General features: G+C 40.0%; 2 protein-coding genes across 2 annotated transcripts; both read right to left on the minus strand.

The window, feature by feature from the left end:
• Positions 1–910: 910 nt before the first annotated feature.
• On the minus strand, positions 911–8688 carry atp6v0ca (ATPase H+ transporting V0 subunit ca). The gene is made up of 3 exons (XM_074697647.1): positions 8444–8688; positions 3392–3575; positions 911–2078 (listed from the first exon to the last, which is right to left on the minus strand). Exons 1-3 carry the CDS (start codon positions 8517–8519, stop codon positions 1874–1876), a joined length of 465 nt encoding a protein of 154 aa, XP_074553748.1. The 5' UTR covers positions 8520–8688; the 3' UTR covers positions 911–1873.
• Positions 8689–11102: 2414 nt separating this feature from the next.
• Positions 11103–17305, minus strand: ypel3 (yippee-like 3). The gene is made up of 5 exons (XM_074695821.1): positions 16953–17305; positions 15147–15265; positions 14892–14935; positions 14095–14203; positions 11103–12047 (listed from the first exon to the last, which is right to left on the minus strand). The coding sequence occupies exons 2-5, from the start codon at positions 15261–15263 to the stop codon at positions 11958–11960; spliced, it is 360 nt and encodes a 119-aa protein (XP_074551922.1). The 5' UTR covers positions 15264–15265; positions 16953–17305; the 3' UTR covers positions 11103–11957.
• Positions 17306–18209: the final 904 nt, after the last annotated feature.

Below are 18209 nucleotides of genomic sequence, written 5' to 3' on the forward strand. Positions count from 1 at the left end.
AAGTTTTAATTTGCTTTAACACTTGCATTACATTAAGATCTTGTTATATAACTTCTTTTGGTTATAACAATTTCTTGCACATTTGGGTAGGTTTTTTAATCAGTAATAAGTTATTATAAGATGATACTGATCGGATGTTTTCAGCTGATTATTATGGGAAAAAGGGGACACTATTGTTATTTTATTAAGTTTTGAAAAGTGTAAAGTTCTTAAAAAATGTAAAAAGCACAGAGCTTCATGAAAAGGAAAATATTTGCAGAAAATAAGTATTTAAGTGAGTAAAAACTCGTGAAAATACTAAAACAAAATATTTGTACATGCTATCCTCAGTTTTGCCTATTCCAGCTTTGTATTCCAAAGGGTTTCTTTTTTTATTAAAATAAGAGAAAAAAAAACCTCACAGACTCAATTTGTCAGAGACCTGGTGCAAACACTTCTTACCCACTCACCTTTAATATTCAATGCAGGTACCAAACATTATCCTCCCAGTACGCAGGCCTGCTTGTGGTGCCTGAAATTCTGCATCTCAAAGTATTGCGGGAATTAGACCTACCAGTCCGAGTCTTGGGGACAGACATCTTCTCCACCTTTTAAGAGTCAGCTGAAAACTTCACTTATTAAAGCTTACAGTAATTGCTGGCTCAGACTTCGATTACCAACATTTCTCTAAAGTTCCTTTTCAGAAATCTTCTGGAAGCTTTTTTGAGCCTTTTTTTCCCCCTCATTGGTTCCTGCAAACATCCTGCTGCTGTGGACCTGCTGTATATCACTTACATGTTTGTCTTCACACAGGGCAGATTGTTGTGTTGTGCTGAGAGAATTGACTTGTGATCTTCAGCTTACGGCAGCAAACAAGAGCTGCACAGCTGTGCGACACTGCAGGAAATGAACAAAAAGAGGCTCGTTGGGATGTTCTGGAGGAGGTTGAGTTTTATTTGGAAATCTGACAGGCATGGCTGAACAGTGAGCTCTCACCTTCAACAAAACAAACAAAAACTTAAGACAGCAGCACTACAGGTAAACGATACTAGTGTCTGAGAATGTCATATTAAACATAAACCCACTCACTCACACACTCGTGCCACTCATACACACCACGCTTGCACACACACTGTCAACCCCATGTCAACATGTGGACATCCTCCATTAATAATCACACTACATCCAGAGGAATTCCAAGCACTTTGAACAATTACCCACAGTGCAATTAACTAACTATACACAGATAATTTATATATTTTGATGTATATAGGGTTTTCAATAAACAGTATTATTCCATTTAGACAGTTTCATTAAGTCAAAATCTTCATAACTTTCCATAAATAGTGAAAAAAAAATATGTCTTGTAAGCTCTTCACCGTTGTGATTCAAAAATGGTCCCCAAACAGAACATGAAAAAATAAAACACTAATGTGCACAAATTTTCAGCAGTCTCAAACAGAGAATGATCAAAACCACCAACAGAAAACAAAACCCAAAGAAGGGTGGGGGATGGGCAGGGGGGTAAACGTTGATATTCACACTCACAGCACAGACTGGTTACTACATTTACAGGGGGTGGAGGGACTCTGGATCACTGTACAGGTTAAGATCAGACAACAAATCAAGCAGACTGTCCACACATCATCCCACAACCACCAATAAATCTTCATGCCCGTTCTGTACGCACAACACCTGACACAACTGGATGGCTTTAAACAATATGGAAGGATCACACCTATCGAGGACACAGCTGTTAATCTGACTGCCAGCATGTTTCTGTCGCCATCCCGTCCTGTCAGACCGGCGGGTGTAATGGAAGTAGGTGAAAATCTCCTATTTGTTCTTGCTGCTTCGATGTGGAATGAATGAGATGGTGTTTGATGCAGACTCTTTATTTTGTAGATAGGATGAGGGCCACGATGAGGCCGTAGAGCCCCAGCACCTCAGCGAAGATCAGAATTAGGATCATGCCCACAAAGAGCCGGGGCTGCTGGGCGGTGCCCCTCACACCGGCGTCACCCACGATGCCAATGGCAAACCCGGCTGCCAGACCGCTCAGGCCCACGCTCAGACCAGCACCGAGGTGCAGGAAACTCCTGTTGGAGAGAGCCAGAGAAGAGTATCGTATTATTTCACACAGCATGACTCTGTGACAGGATCTCAGACACTGTTGCAGCAATTGTTTGATAACTCATGAGCAGCACAAAGTAAGTGTGCTAAGTCTTGGCAATTACTACTACTTGCTAGGCGCCGTCCTGTTGGCTATGGCTGCCTTTTGCAGCAGCTCTCTCTTCTTTGTCCGTTTCTCGTAATTTTTTTGTATTTTTTTTGTAATCTTTGTATTTGGAGTGGATCATTTCTTTGTATGGTTCATCTGTTGGTCATGGACACCAAACTGGTTTTGTCTTTAGTGATATTTTTACTACTTTTTCTCCTGTGTTTGTCTGGAGATCCTACATGTAACCATAGCTGCATTGTTTACATGTGAACTCAGCTGTTAGCAGCCTGTAGCATGCCACTGCTAACTGGTGCAAGGCCTGATGTTTTCCCACAAGGTGAGGAGAAGGAGGTGAAGACAACGTGCTGGTTCTCAGGTGTGAGCTAAGAAGTGATGACATGGACCTGTCCTTTCATCCATCGTTAGTAGGAACGTAAGATCTATCTCCAATGAGATGGACGAGCCATGCTAACCCAGCAACAGAAGGAATACCAGAGGGCAGAGTAGCATCATGCTATTCACAGACATGGCACAAGTGCATGTTGGAAAGAGGCTTTTGATGTTAACTTGTGTCCTGGTCTTAAATGTTTACATGCATTAAAGCCACCAGGACATCCAGCTTGAGATAGTGTGAGTAAATACCTTTATGACAACAAATATCACGGCCCAAATAAACACGGACAGAACTGAGTGAAAATTCATGTTGAAAACTGATAAAAAGCTCTATCTAAAAACAGCTCATCTGGCTGTTTGAATGGTGAGTCTGTGTGGGCACTGCTGATTAATTTTTGACTGACATCACACTTGTTTTTTGCTGAATCTCCCTGACAACGCACAAAACACAACAGTTATGTGGCCACCAGCCTGATGTAGAGCAGCTCTTCACAGTTTGAGAGCTCAGATTCAAAACAAGAGAAGAAAACCTTGTACTAATGTATTTTTTTTATTTTCCATTGCTTTCAACTATTAATTTTATTTTTTGTTCCTTGAGTGACATCTATTCTTTAAGTATCTTATAGGATGAGTTTAGTTTTCAAAACTCTGGTTCTCTTGGTTCTTCACTGAACTTAAGACTCAGATGGTTTGGTTCCTGGTGGCTTTTCAGTTTTGCAGTTTATGGCCTGGTTTGAGGATTTGTGTCTAAAAGTGTCTATGAGGTGAAAATCAGAGAAACTCTTCTCATCGTCTTACTTGTAGAGAGTGACTCTCTCAGAGATGTTGTTTGCTATCAGCACCGCCACCACCAGCCCGTAGATGGCGATGATTCCAGCCATGACCACGGGGATGATGGACTTCATGATGAGCTCTGGCCGCATCACAGACATGGCAGCGATGCCTGTGCCGCTCTTTGCTGTCCCATACGCCGCTCCTAATGCTGAGGAGGAGGAGAGAGGAGAGGGAAGCTGGTCATTTATTTGTTCAGGCAGTCGGTGATTACTCTCAAAAACAAAAACCAAAGCAGAGAAGATATGGATTCAGACGGAAGGTGGTGAGAGTGATTAATCCAGATGATTGATTTTGGATACCAAGCCTGACGTGCAGGTAACAGACAGAGAGAAAAGTGTCAGACTGCAGGACTGTCAGTCCTCCGTACATAAAAATGCGAGCCATCTGTCGAAGGACAGCAGACCAAACGTCTGATGGATGAAATCTGAAGGCATCTTTAAAAACCGATAGAAAAAAATCTATAAATGATAAATGGTTGGTCTTTACAGCTCTGAATCTAAATAACACCCTGGCATCTTAAATACACAATGTCAGGTCAGCTTGTCTCACACATTGATTAAAAGAAATAGCCTTTTCATTATTATAACCTGTTATTGCTTCCTTTCAGTCCATCTTCATTGCGCATCCTTTCTTAATTTCCTTTGTGTTGTTTCATTAATTGTTCCTTTTTTCTATGCTTTCTCTGATGTTAACAGTCAAAAGATCTTTGATTTTATATTTTCTTTATTTGATTAGAAGAAGAGACAAGAGGTGGATTGGAAACAAGGGGCACAAATAAACTTCAGCTATTTGTAATCATGATCAAAACTGTAAGCTCAATGTCTTCTCTCTGCAGGTTTTTCTCACAGTAACACCATCATTATCACCCTGCAGGTGAAGACACCCAGAGGTAACACCGTTACAGCAGTTAACAGTTTGTTTCTCTGGGAGGTTGCTGATGGCAGGAAAACCAACTAAAACTCTACATCTCCTTCCTGAGCGTCTCCCTCAAGTACCATGACAGACATCTGGTGGCAGCAGAGTTGCACAAATTGTCTCTTTTTATCGGCAGGAGACACCATGCTCAAGTGAGAAGCTGCTCTAATGTGATAACACAGACAGTTTCTGTAGATTAATCATGGAGGAAAAAAAAAAAACGTGCAGACTTTAAATAACACAGAGGCAATAATGCAGCATGATTTAGTAAAACTATACTACACGAATATAACAGACAATAATTAATATTATCATGAGTCTTACATGTTGTTTATTTTTTCTTGCATCCGGTAGACTATGGGCCTAATGGATTTTGATATTGCAACAATGAATGTCATTTAATGAAGTTTTAGCTTATATACTTATCACACTGCAATATCTATCATCAGACCCAATGTGACAAGGTGTTTCCCCTACCAGTGTATTGGGGGGCAACCCGCCCTTCCAACGGAGCCCCCCTCTCCTCAAAGTCAGTTTAATTTTTTTTCCATATAGCGCCAGATCACAGCAGAAGTGATAAAAAGTGAGCTTTCTCATAGATAAGGTCAATACCTTGTGTTTTTTTCTTTTTTTTTACAGACTAAAAAGCCTTACGTTATTCATCTACTTTGCATGACTGAATGTCGTTTGTACATCGTCTTGTTCACATTTCTCCTCACATTGTTTCTTGCACAGTGACGTTCCGCCCAAACGAGCTCACAGACAACAAACACGTGCACATATTTACAATAGACTGTATTAAACCTGTCTGTTTCTGAAACGGAAAATGAAGCACATCAGCTATCGAGGCCATATTGGTAGTGGCAAGGGCTTCGCATACAGCTATAGGGGGCCTGTCAGTCACGTGACCCTGAGCAGTGCCTCTGATTGGGCGAGTTAGAAAAAAAAAATCACCCCCTGTACAGTGGGTGCCGATCGTGAAGCTAGCGACTCAGACAGGAGACGTTTTTTAAACCAGGCTGCAAATATGTTAATTTATGCTTTGAAAACGGCTTCCTTTGGCTTGGTGTATATTTGACTTCCTGTACTTCCAGAGCCAGCCTCAAGCGGACACTCGAGAAACAGCAGATTTTAGCACTTCAGCATTGTCTCATACTCTAAGACTAGGGGTTGCCGCTTGGTATTTACACACACAAACAAGCTTGCGTTCTCTTGCCCGGATCACATGCGTCTGATTTCTGCGCGTCATGTTTGCCTTCTCTCTGAAGATGCAACATTCGCTCTCATGTGCTGTGCACCCCGCCCCTGCTGCCGACAACGTCACTGCCCCCCTAAGATCTGAGACAGCACAAAAAACACCACTCCTACAAAAAATAAAAATCTATTTTTCTCACTCATTTTCATTCACAGTTAAACACAAATTCTCTTTCTTTTTGTTGAAAATGTGTAGTTACTCCACACAGGACAGACACTGAAGAACAGCAGCTCTCTATTCTTTTTTTTGTCACTTTAAGAAATTCTGGATCAATTCAACAGTGAACAAAAAAAGTGTAATGACACTTAAACAGCGCCCACAGAAACTCACAGAGGGGGGTAATGTTTTACAGATTCAAACTGGAGTCCTGGTGTCTCTTTGCGCCACTAAAAACGGGGCATCTCAAACAGAACCTGACTGACACCGGGTGTGATTCCCTTTTAAATAACCTGACATCGTGTGAGAAGATGAAATGTTTAATCTACAACAGGAGAAGCAGAGTTCCCAGAGAAAAGCTAGAAAGGAATTGGGGGCCCGGTCTGATAGGATGTAAAATCAGTCAGAGGGAGCAGACAGGTTTGTGATAAACGGGTGTAAAACCCTGTGTATCCAACACAAAACTGATATGGGATGGGCCCCACTTTTTAATCCTCAATGGGCTTTAAATCTGGGTCAGAGTAGACCTGAACACTTGAATGCAATGACTTTCAAACAAGACATCACTGCCATGCATCTAAGGGGTTCAGGGTATTTTTTTGCCCAAATGATTGCATTTTGTGTCAGAAGTTTCCAACATTCAGGAGGGGAAAGAAATGAAATTAAACTGTTTATTAAAAAAGAAAAAAACCTCTTTTCTGCTGCACATATTATCTTTACTCACTAAATGAATCAAACATAACACAAACTTTTTTTATAGATTAAATTATACAAACCACAAAACAGACTCATCTGAAATATGTGATACAATTCAGCGACACCTCAGTGTGAGGAACTTCTCTGTCCTACATTAAAATAAAACTCAATCTCATTTAACTACAGGTGAAGTGATTCAGCTGGGTGTGTGCCACTCAGCGACCTGTTCAAGTTAATTACACTTTTGTTTAAATAGCATCTCAAGATGTATGGTTTCTGCTGTTAGTTTGTGACTAACTTATTCTACAAAAGTAGTAGAAAGGTCTCAGTAGATATCAGCCTCTTCTGTGTCTATGTGATCCCATAGTATAAGTGAAAGATGTGTAACATAACTTCCCTTTGCTCATTTATTAGGGGTGCACCGGTCACTGATCTTTAAAAAGCCTAATCTGCTGATACCAATTTGGGCTGATACCGATTTTTATTTTTTAAAACTGACAGCATATTCCCTCAATATTCCAATCTTATTTTTTTGAAAATCATTGAACAATACCTGTGAAACAATAAAAACTTAACAGTTTAACTCAAACAACCAATAAAGTGTTGTGAGTTTTAGGTCTCAGAGCAAAAAGCAACAATGGCTGGCTGTCAGACCTTCCTGGAGATATATAAAATCAGTTTCATATGTAAAGATGGGCCAATCACTGATCCCCAAAAATTAAGGAAATCGGCAACAAATAGGTGCATGTCTATTATTTATGCATTTCATGTAATTTTTTATGCCTTGTTGCAAGCTTTTCAAAACAGATCAGAAATTTAAATGGCAATAAAGGGGAAATGTGCCTTTAGCTCCCCCATACTGATGTTGATGATGACCAGACAACAGCATCAATGTTTTTATGTTGTGATCCAAGAAGATCTGGATCTTTCTGTGCAGAAAATGTAAAAATGTCAGCATGACATACTACAGATGATCAGCTATATGAGTCACTGACCATTAACTGCTAGGAAACATCCTCCCAGCTATGATCTGATATGACCTGGCACATCAGGAGATGGTCAGGTTATATGTTAACACTGTGAGGAGCTAGTCTGTGGTCAGCAAATTCATGTTGGTGAAAAGCTCCCTCTTCATCTTCCTCATAATCCTGGCAGGTATGCATGAGCTGTTGCAAGCTATCACTCAAACTAACACAGCAGGGGCGTGTCCAGCCACCGTAGTAGAGGGTGGCTAAAACCCAGGCACCGACTCCTGCAGGGGTGGCATAAATATATGCATACATACACACAAATATATTACATTTATAACCCTTTCCCTCTTAAATGTTGTGTTGGTGTATAAGATGCAGCCTGTTTGGGACACTGCAATTCTGCAGGAAGACATACCAGATATGACATCACACACATAAATACATGCGGCATGATCAGGTGTGAAAAAATAATAATTTCCCCAAAGAGGGAAAAACAAAGTATCTTAAACTAAAATACCCTCTGTATCGCTGCCTTACCAGGTTCCTATATAATTGAGCTCAGAAAAAGGATGCACTGATAGTGCAGAGGTATGAGCAAACCCAGTGACTGCATGACGACTGATTATTTTCATAAATTCATATGCATCTATTTCATGGCATACATTTTCAAAGTCTTTTTTTTTTTTTTTTTACAGTTTTAAGTACCCAGAAAAGACTATGCAAAAAAACACCAGATCCCTGCTGAAATTCAGTAGTTAATGTCAACACGAATCCAGCCTCTGACAAGACATGTCACTAATCAGGGTGTTGGATCTTGGGGTGGCACTTCGGAGGCCAATCAGATGTCAGGAGGGCCTGTGCCACCCCTGGCCACCCATTTGGACACGCCTTTGCAACGCGGTCATTCCTATCAACACGATTATTATAATAACGACTCAAGAATTCAAAATGCATCACACTCTGTTAGCTATATAATACCACCTAAGGCTGTGAGATGTCATATGAAGGAGCTGGTGTATTTACCGCTGAACACCATGGCCGCAGAGGCTCCCATCACTGCGAAGAAAGGCGAGTACTCGGGGCTCTCCTCAGAGGACATTCTCGCACTTTTCTCGGGGCGATGCAGCGACAAGGCAGGATATGATCTTCGTCTCGGGTATTCCCCGTTTCCCACCGTCAGCGCTGGAGAGGTTAAACACTGAGACGGGGTGAAGACGTAGCTGCCAGGAAGATCACCGGTGTTGAGGAGGAAAATGGCGAAACGGAAAAAGTCACATGATCTCAGCCACCTCGGACGGAACCATTTGTGTGAACATGGGGGTGCGCATCACAAAAAAGCTCCTGAAATTAAACCACCGTCGTCAACTCAAACGTTTGATCTAATGTTGCGATTAAAAACCATAGGTAGAAATTTTTATAGCTACTCCGTTCAACAGCAGGTCATAAAATCACAATGTATTAAACGTGTAGTTTGTAGAGTCTTTGCATATACCGTGGTATCTTCTGCTGCAAGTGCACTGACTGCAGTTGAAACGCTAGTGGTCACTACCCGCTGGTGTATTTATAAATGGGTGTCAAACACGTTTTCTAATCCAGTACACATTCTGTTTTTACTCTTTATTAGCTAATTCCAACAGCTGGCACACAGAAGAGGAGAATGCAGCGTAGTGAAACAACGTCTCTGTCCATTATGCTAGCTGATCATCTGTCCGTCCCTGCAGGATGTTATTCCCATCATGACACAACATGGCAGGGAAAGGTTAATCTACATCAACACCACGCTGTTTTATTGGTTTTAACATACTATTATTTTTATTACGATTTACGATAGAGTGACACATGACACATCCTGGAGCTATTTTTGTCAAGGTGACTTTGTGGAAGGGAATCTGTGTTTCTAGTGTCTGCCAAAAAAGAATATGTTATTCACGTTTAGGCTTATTTAACCACATTGTGTGACCTTTCCACTGATTTATTGTATTAAATGTAGTCCATATATCCCATATGACACTTCTTGAAAAGCCTTCATAGTCAAAGTTTTTAATACATAATTTTTGAGACCTCATTTGAGAAAAACTGTCTGTTAATAATCTATACCATTAAAATAATTATGTACAAAATACCATATTTAAGATAAAAGTCCAGATAAACATTAGCCAAAAAACATTCTTGAAGGATACAACACAAATAGAATGTATTGTCATTTTTAAATTGATATTGTCATAGGCCAAATTTTATCACAAGTGTAGGTCAAATGTAGAATATATGTAAACTGCAAGAGAAACATCATCCCACGAGTTGCACTATTTTATTCATGCAAATGTTAGCTTCTTAAGTGAAGAGACAATGGTTACTTCCTAAATATGTTAATAAGAATTTAAGAATTAACTTTTAACATTATTATCCCCCTCTGTGCGTAATTATTTCAAAGTTTCCCACAGCCTGTCACTAAGTGTGACCTCTAAAAAGTTCAGTTGTGTCATGAGATTGTACTTACAGAGCAAACTTAGAATAAAGACTTTTTCAGGAGTGAAATGTGAGAGCAGATCAGATCACACATGAGAAAAAAAATACAGTGCACACATGACTGTCAGCAGCCTCTCCACTGCAAGTTTCAGTTTCTGGTCGGAGCTTTTTCATGTGACCATCAGACTACCAGTAATAACTGTAAGAAGAGCTTTGTAGTTTATCTTGTATGACTGACGTTAAATGACCATTTGTTGCTCTGTGGCACACGCTCAGTGACATGAGACCAAATAAATGTTTTTTACTAATATGTTATCTATATTTATTGTAAGTGGAAATAAATTAGCTTCTTTACTATTACCAGCATACCTGTGTTTTCACTTTATAGTTTGGCAGTTTCATCAATCAACAGACCACATTAGGGGAAATGTAAGTGCTCCAGGCAATGGTTGAGTCAAGCCACAACTAAATTTTACTCTAAAGTTTTCTAGAATTAAGTTTCATCATTCGTTGGTCTTTCTATTCCAAACATTACTTGACTAATGAAGCCATTACAAATCACATGACTACTGAGTGGACTTTAACAACAAAGTATAGCATTGTTAAGATAACTTTCTTTTTTAATTAAGTGCAGTTTCTTCCAATTTATGCAGTCAGTTTATAAAAACTAACTACATAATAGATGTTTTAAACTGGTCAGACGGATGTGAAGTGGCAGCACCCTCTGCTGGCTCATTGAGCATTCAGGCGTTCCCTCTCAGTTCCTGTGACATGCTGACGTTTTCTTTTTTATGTAAGAAAGGTGTAATAAAATAGTGATAAATGAAGTACGTATACTTCACAGGATAATGCAGGGATGAGAAACAACAACAAAGATTAAAAAATACCCAATATAACATCTCTTTTTCTTTGAATACATTCACATCAAATTAATGCTTGTTATTACCTTCAGTACACCTGTGTTGGGATGTCACATTATAAATCAATATTGATTGTCCGAAAAGAAAACTGGACTTTGCAGGATTCAGACACACTGCATTTTAATGAAAGATTAGGTTAAAATAATACACTTTAATGAAAGAAGCAGACATAAAAAAATCGCCATAAATATGCTACATAATCCTAATCACACTTTGCTCTGACACAAATGAGTAAATGTGTGTGTAAGGGTGGCTCGGTGTAAGGCTGTACACAAACAAGAAATATAGATCTCGTCAGCATGAATAAAAAGTGACAATATCCCAGGCTGTGCAGGAAACTCTAGATGTGAATCCCAAACTAATGCATCTCAGAAGCATCCAGCTAAAGACGTCTCAGCACGCACACACACACTCTCACACACACACGCTCAAAATAAAACTATCCATTCAAACACTTACACTCTAAATTTTAGAATTCTTTCAAGAGACTTTTGCAGGTTTAAGCACTAATAATTCAACATCTTGATTGCATTTGGCAAAGATAGAACAACAGTTTCTATTTTTATATAAAAAACATGAATTCACTGATAAAAAACAAGCCTCTCCCACTGTCCCATGTTGTCCCAAACCTTTAAATCACTTAAAATTGATCTACAGGTTAAAGAGGCCTACAGACTTAACTTGATTTTGGCCGTTTGTGTCTAATTGTGCACCTTAAACTCAAAAAGACCTAATTATCTGCACCCAATCTGAACGGTCAGACTGTTTGACATGCATTGGCCCCGCCCCAATGAACAGCGGTCATTATAAGGGTTTTATGACTCAAGCACTTTAAAATCCAACACACACACATGCGCACGTGTCTTCCAGTCATTCGCACACAAACCCTTTACTCACTCAGTCCATGTCTCAGCACAACTACCAATTGGGATAGAAATCTCAGCAAATGTGTTGTTGTGATCACTGAAGAACATGAAGAACAGAAGATAAGGCATCACATGCTATTCTTGGCAAAGCTGTACGAAGTGAAAGTGTGGCACAGCGATGGCTGACCGCACACAGGCGGGATGATGAAGCTACACTGGAACCCTTTGACGACGAGCAGGATGCAACTTGTGAAAAAGTCATGGAGTAAGACGAAGACTTCCCTCTCAGTCCCAGCCGTTGTCCTTTATCATGTGGGACAGCTCAATGATGTACTTCCCCTCCTTGTACTTCTGACTCAGCTCGAAGGCCTGCTCCTGCAGAGGGGGGGCAGAAAAACGCTTATGAAATAAGATCTCATAACATCATCATTGTTTGATGGTTATCATTATTCATGCTGCTGAAAGTAATCTTTACTTGATTTAGGAACATAAACATTTGCTGTAAAAAAAGTCAAGGACAGTAGTTGTAGTTGTCCTTTTGCAGCAGTTACAGGCATTAAAACGACAAAATTAAGTTATATTTTCCCTTCTAGCGCATAAAAAGGCACCACTGTTCATTCAGCCTGTTTCATAACCAGTTAAAAAAACTCCTCACTGAAGCTTTTGACCAATTATGGCCTTTATGTGAATAATTCTGGCTGTTCTCTGTTATTACACCATGTTATTTTCAACAGCATAATAAAAGGGATTAATCCGTCTACACCAAGGGGCTTTTGTTCTTCTCACGTAACATTTGTGGCTCTGTAACAGCAGATGTAATACAATTACACATTTGGCCCTACAGCTGCTATGAAACCAGGTAGGGGCGACAAAACCGGTCTGCTCCTGTTGTCTCCTGCACATTCCTGGTGCTAATGATTGTTGATGATAGACAAAGAATGAAAGGAACAATCTGTAACTTTAATACTTCGAATAAACCTGTCTGTAAACTCAATGATTTGTGTTGAGCAGGAACTATCTCTTGTGAGAAGTAGAGCCAGAAGCTTTGGGAAAACAATTCTTGTGACCAGTTTTAGTTTTTTTTTTTTTTATCTCAACACAGAAATTATGGCCGGACAAGGGAGGTTAACGACAAAGAAAAGAGTGAAGAATGACAGAGCAAGAGGCTGGACAAGAATCAACCTCAAAGCAGCTCACACTTTTTGAAGAGAGAGCAAACTGCTCGTCAAAAAGGCCACAGGTTGCAAAAAAGTATTGCATTAAAGAAGTTGAGTAACAGCTTTAAAGGGATAGTTCAGTTTTTTTGAAGTGGGGTTTAATGAGCTCTATGTGACCACTAAGGACATTAGATACAGTAGAAAGTTGTCTCCTCTCCCTCAGTGAGACACAGTCTGTAATCGATGGTGACGAGGAAACAGGCACTAACAGGGAGAGACCGTAGCAAATTCAAAGGCTATTTTCTCTGCCTACAAGAACTAAAATCAAAAAGTAATACCACAGTTTAAGAGTACGCTACATAGAATATTTTTTAAGTGCATTAAGTCTTCGGAAATATAAACATTTATATAATATATATAAAAATGTCCGTGGATGTTTCCTCTGTATTCCTTTCAGTCGCCATCTGTAGCAGCTCCTCTTCTGTGTACTCCGGTTCATACAGGTATCCTTTTGGTTCCAAAGTGAATGGAACTTCATCGTCGCTGTCATAGTCACTCATTTTGAATGTCCTACGCTGCCTCACAATCCTTAAAGTACAAACAAAAGAATTATGATACTTGATCAAACTTACACAGGGCTACAACCGGCACCTGAAGCATAGCTTGTTTACATTCCCTACAGCTGAGAGGAGGAGGGGGGAAGGAGCGCACTAGCGCTGCGCGGAAGGACACATGACCAGTTAGTTGGGTCTGGATAAATGTTTATATTTCCGAAGACTTAATGCACTTAGAAAATATTTTATGTAGTGTACTCTTAAACTGTGGTATTACTTTTTGATTTTAGTTCTTGTAGGCAGAGAAAATAGCCTTTGAATTTGCTACGGTCTCTCCCTGTTAGCGCCTCGTCACCATCGATTACAGTCTGTGTCTTACAGAGGGAGAGGAGACACCTTTCTACTGTATCTAATGTCCTTAGTGGTCACATAGAGCTCATACAACCCCACTTAAAAAAAAAAAAAAAGGACTATCCCTTTAAGATCTTCTGCTTTTCAGTCACACAGATCAAGATTAATGCATGGTGCTGAGACAAAGCAACAAAGATGTAGGATGTAATTCTTGCACCAGACCACATTGAGCTCCATCAATGTGTGAAATTTTACCCTGAATCAAAACCCACATAAAAGGCATCTGACAAAGGGACTATGCTGACTCATTTGTCTAGCACAAAACTGGCTAATCTTTTTATTCACAGGGGGCTGACTTACATATTTCCAGCCCAGTGTAGTGTGACAGTTTTCACAGTAGATGTCGGCTACTGCGTGCAGTCCCGTGAGCAGCAGCCTCTCCTCTGCAGGACCACAGCCGATGTTCACCCTGCGAGCAAACAGAGTCTTCAAACAGCAGCTCTTTAAAAAAACAAAACGTTTCACAGTAAACTCTCTGCTTACTGAGAAAAGTCTGAGGTAAGCTTGAACAGCGAGTGAGCACACTGACTGTGTTGCAATAAGTTCCCAGAACAAATGGGGACATGATTTCTTTTAAAGAAACCTTTGAGATAACTTTAAGTGAATACATGCTGATTAAGTTAGATTATATTATTTAATGGATTCACATCACAGTGAGCCTGTGTATTTCTGACCCACTAACCCAGTGGGAGCGTGACTAAAGTGAACTCACCCAACTTCAAGGTCCACTCTAAAGCAAATCAAATTATCTGTTGACTGGTTAAGCAAGCATGGCTGATACTTGGCAATGGGTACGATGTAAAAATCAACTATTAAGAAATTACAAGTTGGGCAACAAAGAAGACGTTTGATCCTCCACCTTCTTTTCGCCACAAAGGCATACAAAGGAAGATCTGAACAGAAGGCCAAACAAAAAAGATCACATGGGAAATGTTTTTCTCTTTACTTTAATGAGTTAAAGTTTGTTTGAGCCCACTCTGAAGTTATCTGATCCCATGTAAATAAGTCAAAATTAAAGATGAAGTCTACAAAAATGTCCAGATTTGTGAAGTTGGCATGCACTAATGTAGATACATTTAACATAAAACAATACTCACACAGAGTTAAAGAGGTAGGCTCTCCCTTGGCTGCCTTGAAAAGACTAGGAGACATGGAGGGACATTAGATGACAAAATAAGACATTAATTTTTGTGTACATTTTTTAAACATTTATTCTGCAGAGCTCTGATTTGCTTCAGATAAGTCCAGTTCTTCCAGTCAAACTACTTTCCAAAGTATGTGCAAGCCAACAAAGCTTTGCTATTATGAGCCACCTGAAAGGATCATTAACAACAAAAGGGCAGCAGACTCACCTTGGAAATGAGATCATCATGGTTGGCCAGGTGAGCGCGGCAGTGCACGCAGCTGTAGCGACGGTGGCAGGAGTCCAGGTAGGCCTGGAATGTTTTGGCCTTAGTCAGCTTCACCATGACTGAGGAAGAGGAGGAGGAGGGTGGTGAGAGGTTGTGAAGGCGACAGCAGTGCTAACATACAGGGTACAACTCTGTAGATTGAATAGTTAAAGCTAATGACTGCAATGTCTGCTGTAAGAACGGTAGCAACTAGGGTATTTTAAGCATACTGTTTTTTTTTCATCATCCAATACATCTGATAAGAGCAATAAAACTGCAAACATTAACTGACCCATTTAAATGAACTGGTAGTGGCACATGCTGCTGGTCACATCAATGTTTATTTTGGCAATCAATGTAGTACTTTACCCACAACTTTTGGCTGGTCACACTTGCATTTGCTACTATCAAATGTTAAACAAATAGTACGCTACTACAAGCAAAAACTCATTTTCAAGTTAAGAATAAAGCTTGACACTTCATCGATCAAGTTAACTGAAAAATGAAGAGGACTATTGATGCCAGGGGAAAGAGCGATAAGGGAAAAGTTTTGAATTTCAGTCTTTAACTGTTACCTAATAAGCTTTGCTTACTGGAGCTAGTATTATGCTATAAACTTTGTTAATTTCCTACAAAAGATTTAGCAAATTCCTGCACACACACTCAAAGTGAATTGAGTACAATTATTCATAGCCTGTTCTTTTACTCTTGCAATGCCGGGTAGCACTGATCTCACTTTCTGTTCCTACATTGGATCTGCAATGCTGTCCCTTTCTCCCAATTCCATTTCTTTGTTTACTTTATTTTATTTTTTTGCATCAAAACTTCAAGACAAAGTCCAAGCAGGTGTAAATCTTCTTGGCATCAATCCTGCTGTAAGAATAATAGGTCTTAGGTTGGTCCCTTTTAGACAGGTTTTGCTCAAGCTCAAGAGAGTTATGATAATGGGTGATGTATGTAAGATACTATCTGGACTGCAGCCCTGTGTCATTTTAAGATCACTCCACAGACTGACATTCAGTCAGAGTAAAAATAGACTGAAACCTTTATTGTTGTGCATTAGATAAGCTTGGCTTGCAGAAAGGTCAGAGGGCTTTACCTGCATTAGTTGTTTCCTGGTTCATAATGGTTAAACAAAGTCTGCATTCACGTGCTGCAGGTATAATCGGGAAAACGTGTTTCTGGAATATAATTCGGCGTTTGGGATCAGTCTGTAGTCTGTACACAAGTCGGTCAGCCGTGAAACTAACGGTTAAGATTCAAAAGCCAACATTAAATAATAAAGTCTTTAGTATCACAAGTTAATTTTCGGCTTTGTACTAATTTTTAGAATTGTGTTAGGTTGTATCATGTCGTCGCTTTTCACGCGTAACGACCTCGAGTCACCTGAGTTAATAATTAATCACACATCTAGCTCGTGGTTTCCGTGTTGTGCCCACATTAGGACAATACGACTTCCCAACCTGAAAGCTCCAAGCACCCCAACAGTACGCGAATGCAGGCTCAGTCCTCGCTTCAATTGATGCAATCAGTTAACCCAAATCCAAAGCCTCTGCCCCCGTGTGCTGCGCCATTTCTGTACAGTCCAACACTGGTGACCGTCTGCATATGATGAAACCAACGGCCTCATATGTTATACATTTGTACTAATTTTGAACTAGACCAGGCTGTGTGTTAGCTGGCGAGCTAGCGCTGCTGTCACAACAAACATTAGCTAACAGCAGCCCAGATGCGCATTGTAGAATATTCCCTATTTGGTCGACTCACCTGATAACACAGTAGACCTTGGAGGTGTATGAAACAGTCCAATGCAGCTGGTGGCTAAAAAACGCTCAATAAAAAGGGAAAATGTTCGACAGTTCGGCTCGGTCCAACGGTCGGCCACGCGCTTGCGGCGGCTTGGTCAATAAAGACTGTCAGACTCTGTATTACCCTCCTGCCTCTTTTTTAAACAACTAGATCAGTTTGACACCTTTCCCAACGCGGGCTCGCTAAAATTCAGGAGCTAAAATCCAACAATGCTGGCAGGCTGACAGTAGGAGGACCGAGCTGCGGCACCGGCGGGAGAAAAATGTGGTTTGTTTATGAAAACACGCAGAGGAGGAAGTCTGCAGAGTGCAAAACAAACCCCGTCCACCAATAAGAGGCTGCGGCTGACGTTCAGAATGTGGGTCAACCAATCAGATTCGATTTCATATGACCCCTGTGTAGCTATCAGTTTGATTACTGTACAGTTTATAAACGTATTTAGCTAATTTTCATATCATTTAGTGCACCTGAGTCCCACAAACTGGCTGAAAAATTACTACTTTCCAAGAAAAGGTATTCGTTTTATAAGACGCAATCAAGTAATACTTTGACACTGTATACAGTGAGTAAAAGGAAGTGGTTTGGTTGTTGTGGTTTTATGATATGTTTGTATTACTAACCTGCGGCAGAGGGTTTCCTTCCTCCTTTCAGTGAACATACTTCAGCCAGGGAGTTTAGATAAAGTATTAGCATATCAGTGATACATGTCCCTGTTCAATTCAGGTTTACACAATACTCATCTTAGGGGGTAAGATGTTTGAAGAGGACTCCACTTTGGTTAGATCATCGTTTTGATTTGCAGAGCAGCTATATCACAAATCCAAAAGGTTACCCCGAGAGACCATTTGAACATATACATTATATAAGAACAGACAAAACAGGGATAATAATAATAAGTAATGATATATATGGTGTAAAATGTTTGGTTATAACTTGAGGAAACGTGACACACCAGGAAAAAACTGCATCACAAAATTCAATAGCCAAACAAGATGATTTTATGGTTGTTGTCCATCCAATACACAGTATAAAGTCTAAAGGTATTCTCTACAATCAAAAACTGAGAAGAAAATCTTCAACTTTAAGAATTAAATCTGTGAAGTTTTGTCCCCTGCACTGAGCAAACAATTAATAATTGCAGATTTAATTCTGACTAATCATCAGATTTATTAAGAGCCTCCCCTCTCAGTGGAATTTTGCACAATAACACAGTAT

The sequence above is a fragment of the Halichoeres trimaculatus genome, unplaced genomic scaffold (assembly GCF_033239565.1).
Source record: "Halichoeres trimaculatus isolate MK-OKI-2021-1 unplaced genomic scaffold, fHalTri1.1 fHalTri1_scaffold_20, whole genome shotgun sequence".
Taxonomy (NCBI): Eukaryota; Metazoa; Chordata; class Actinopteri; order Labriformes; family Labridae; genus Halichoeres; species Halichoeres trimaculatus.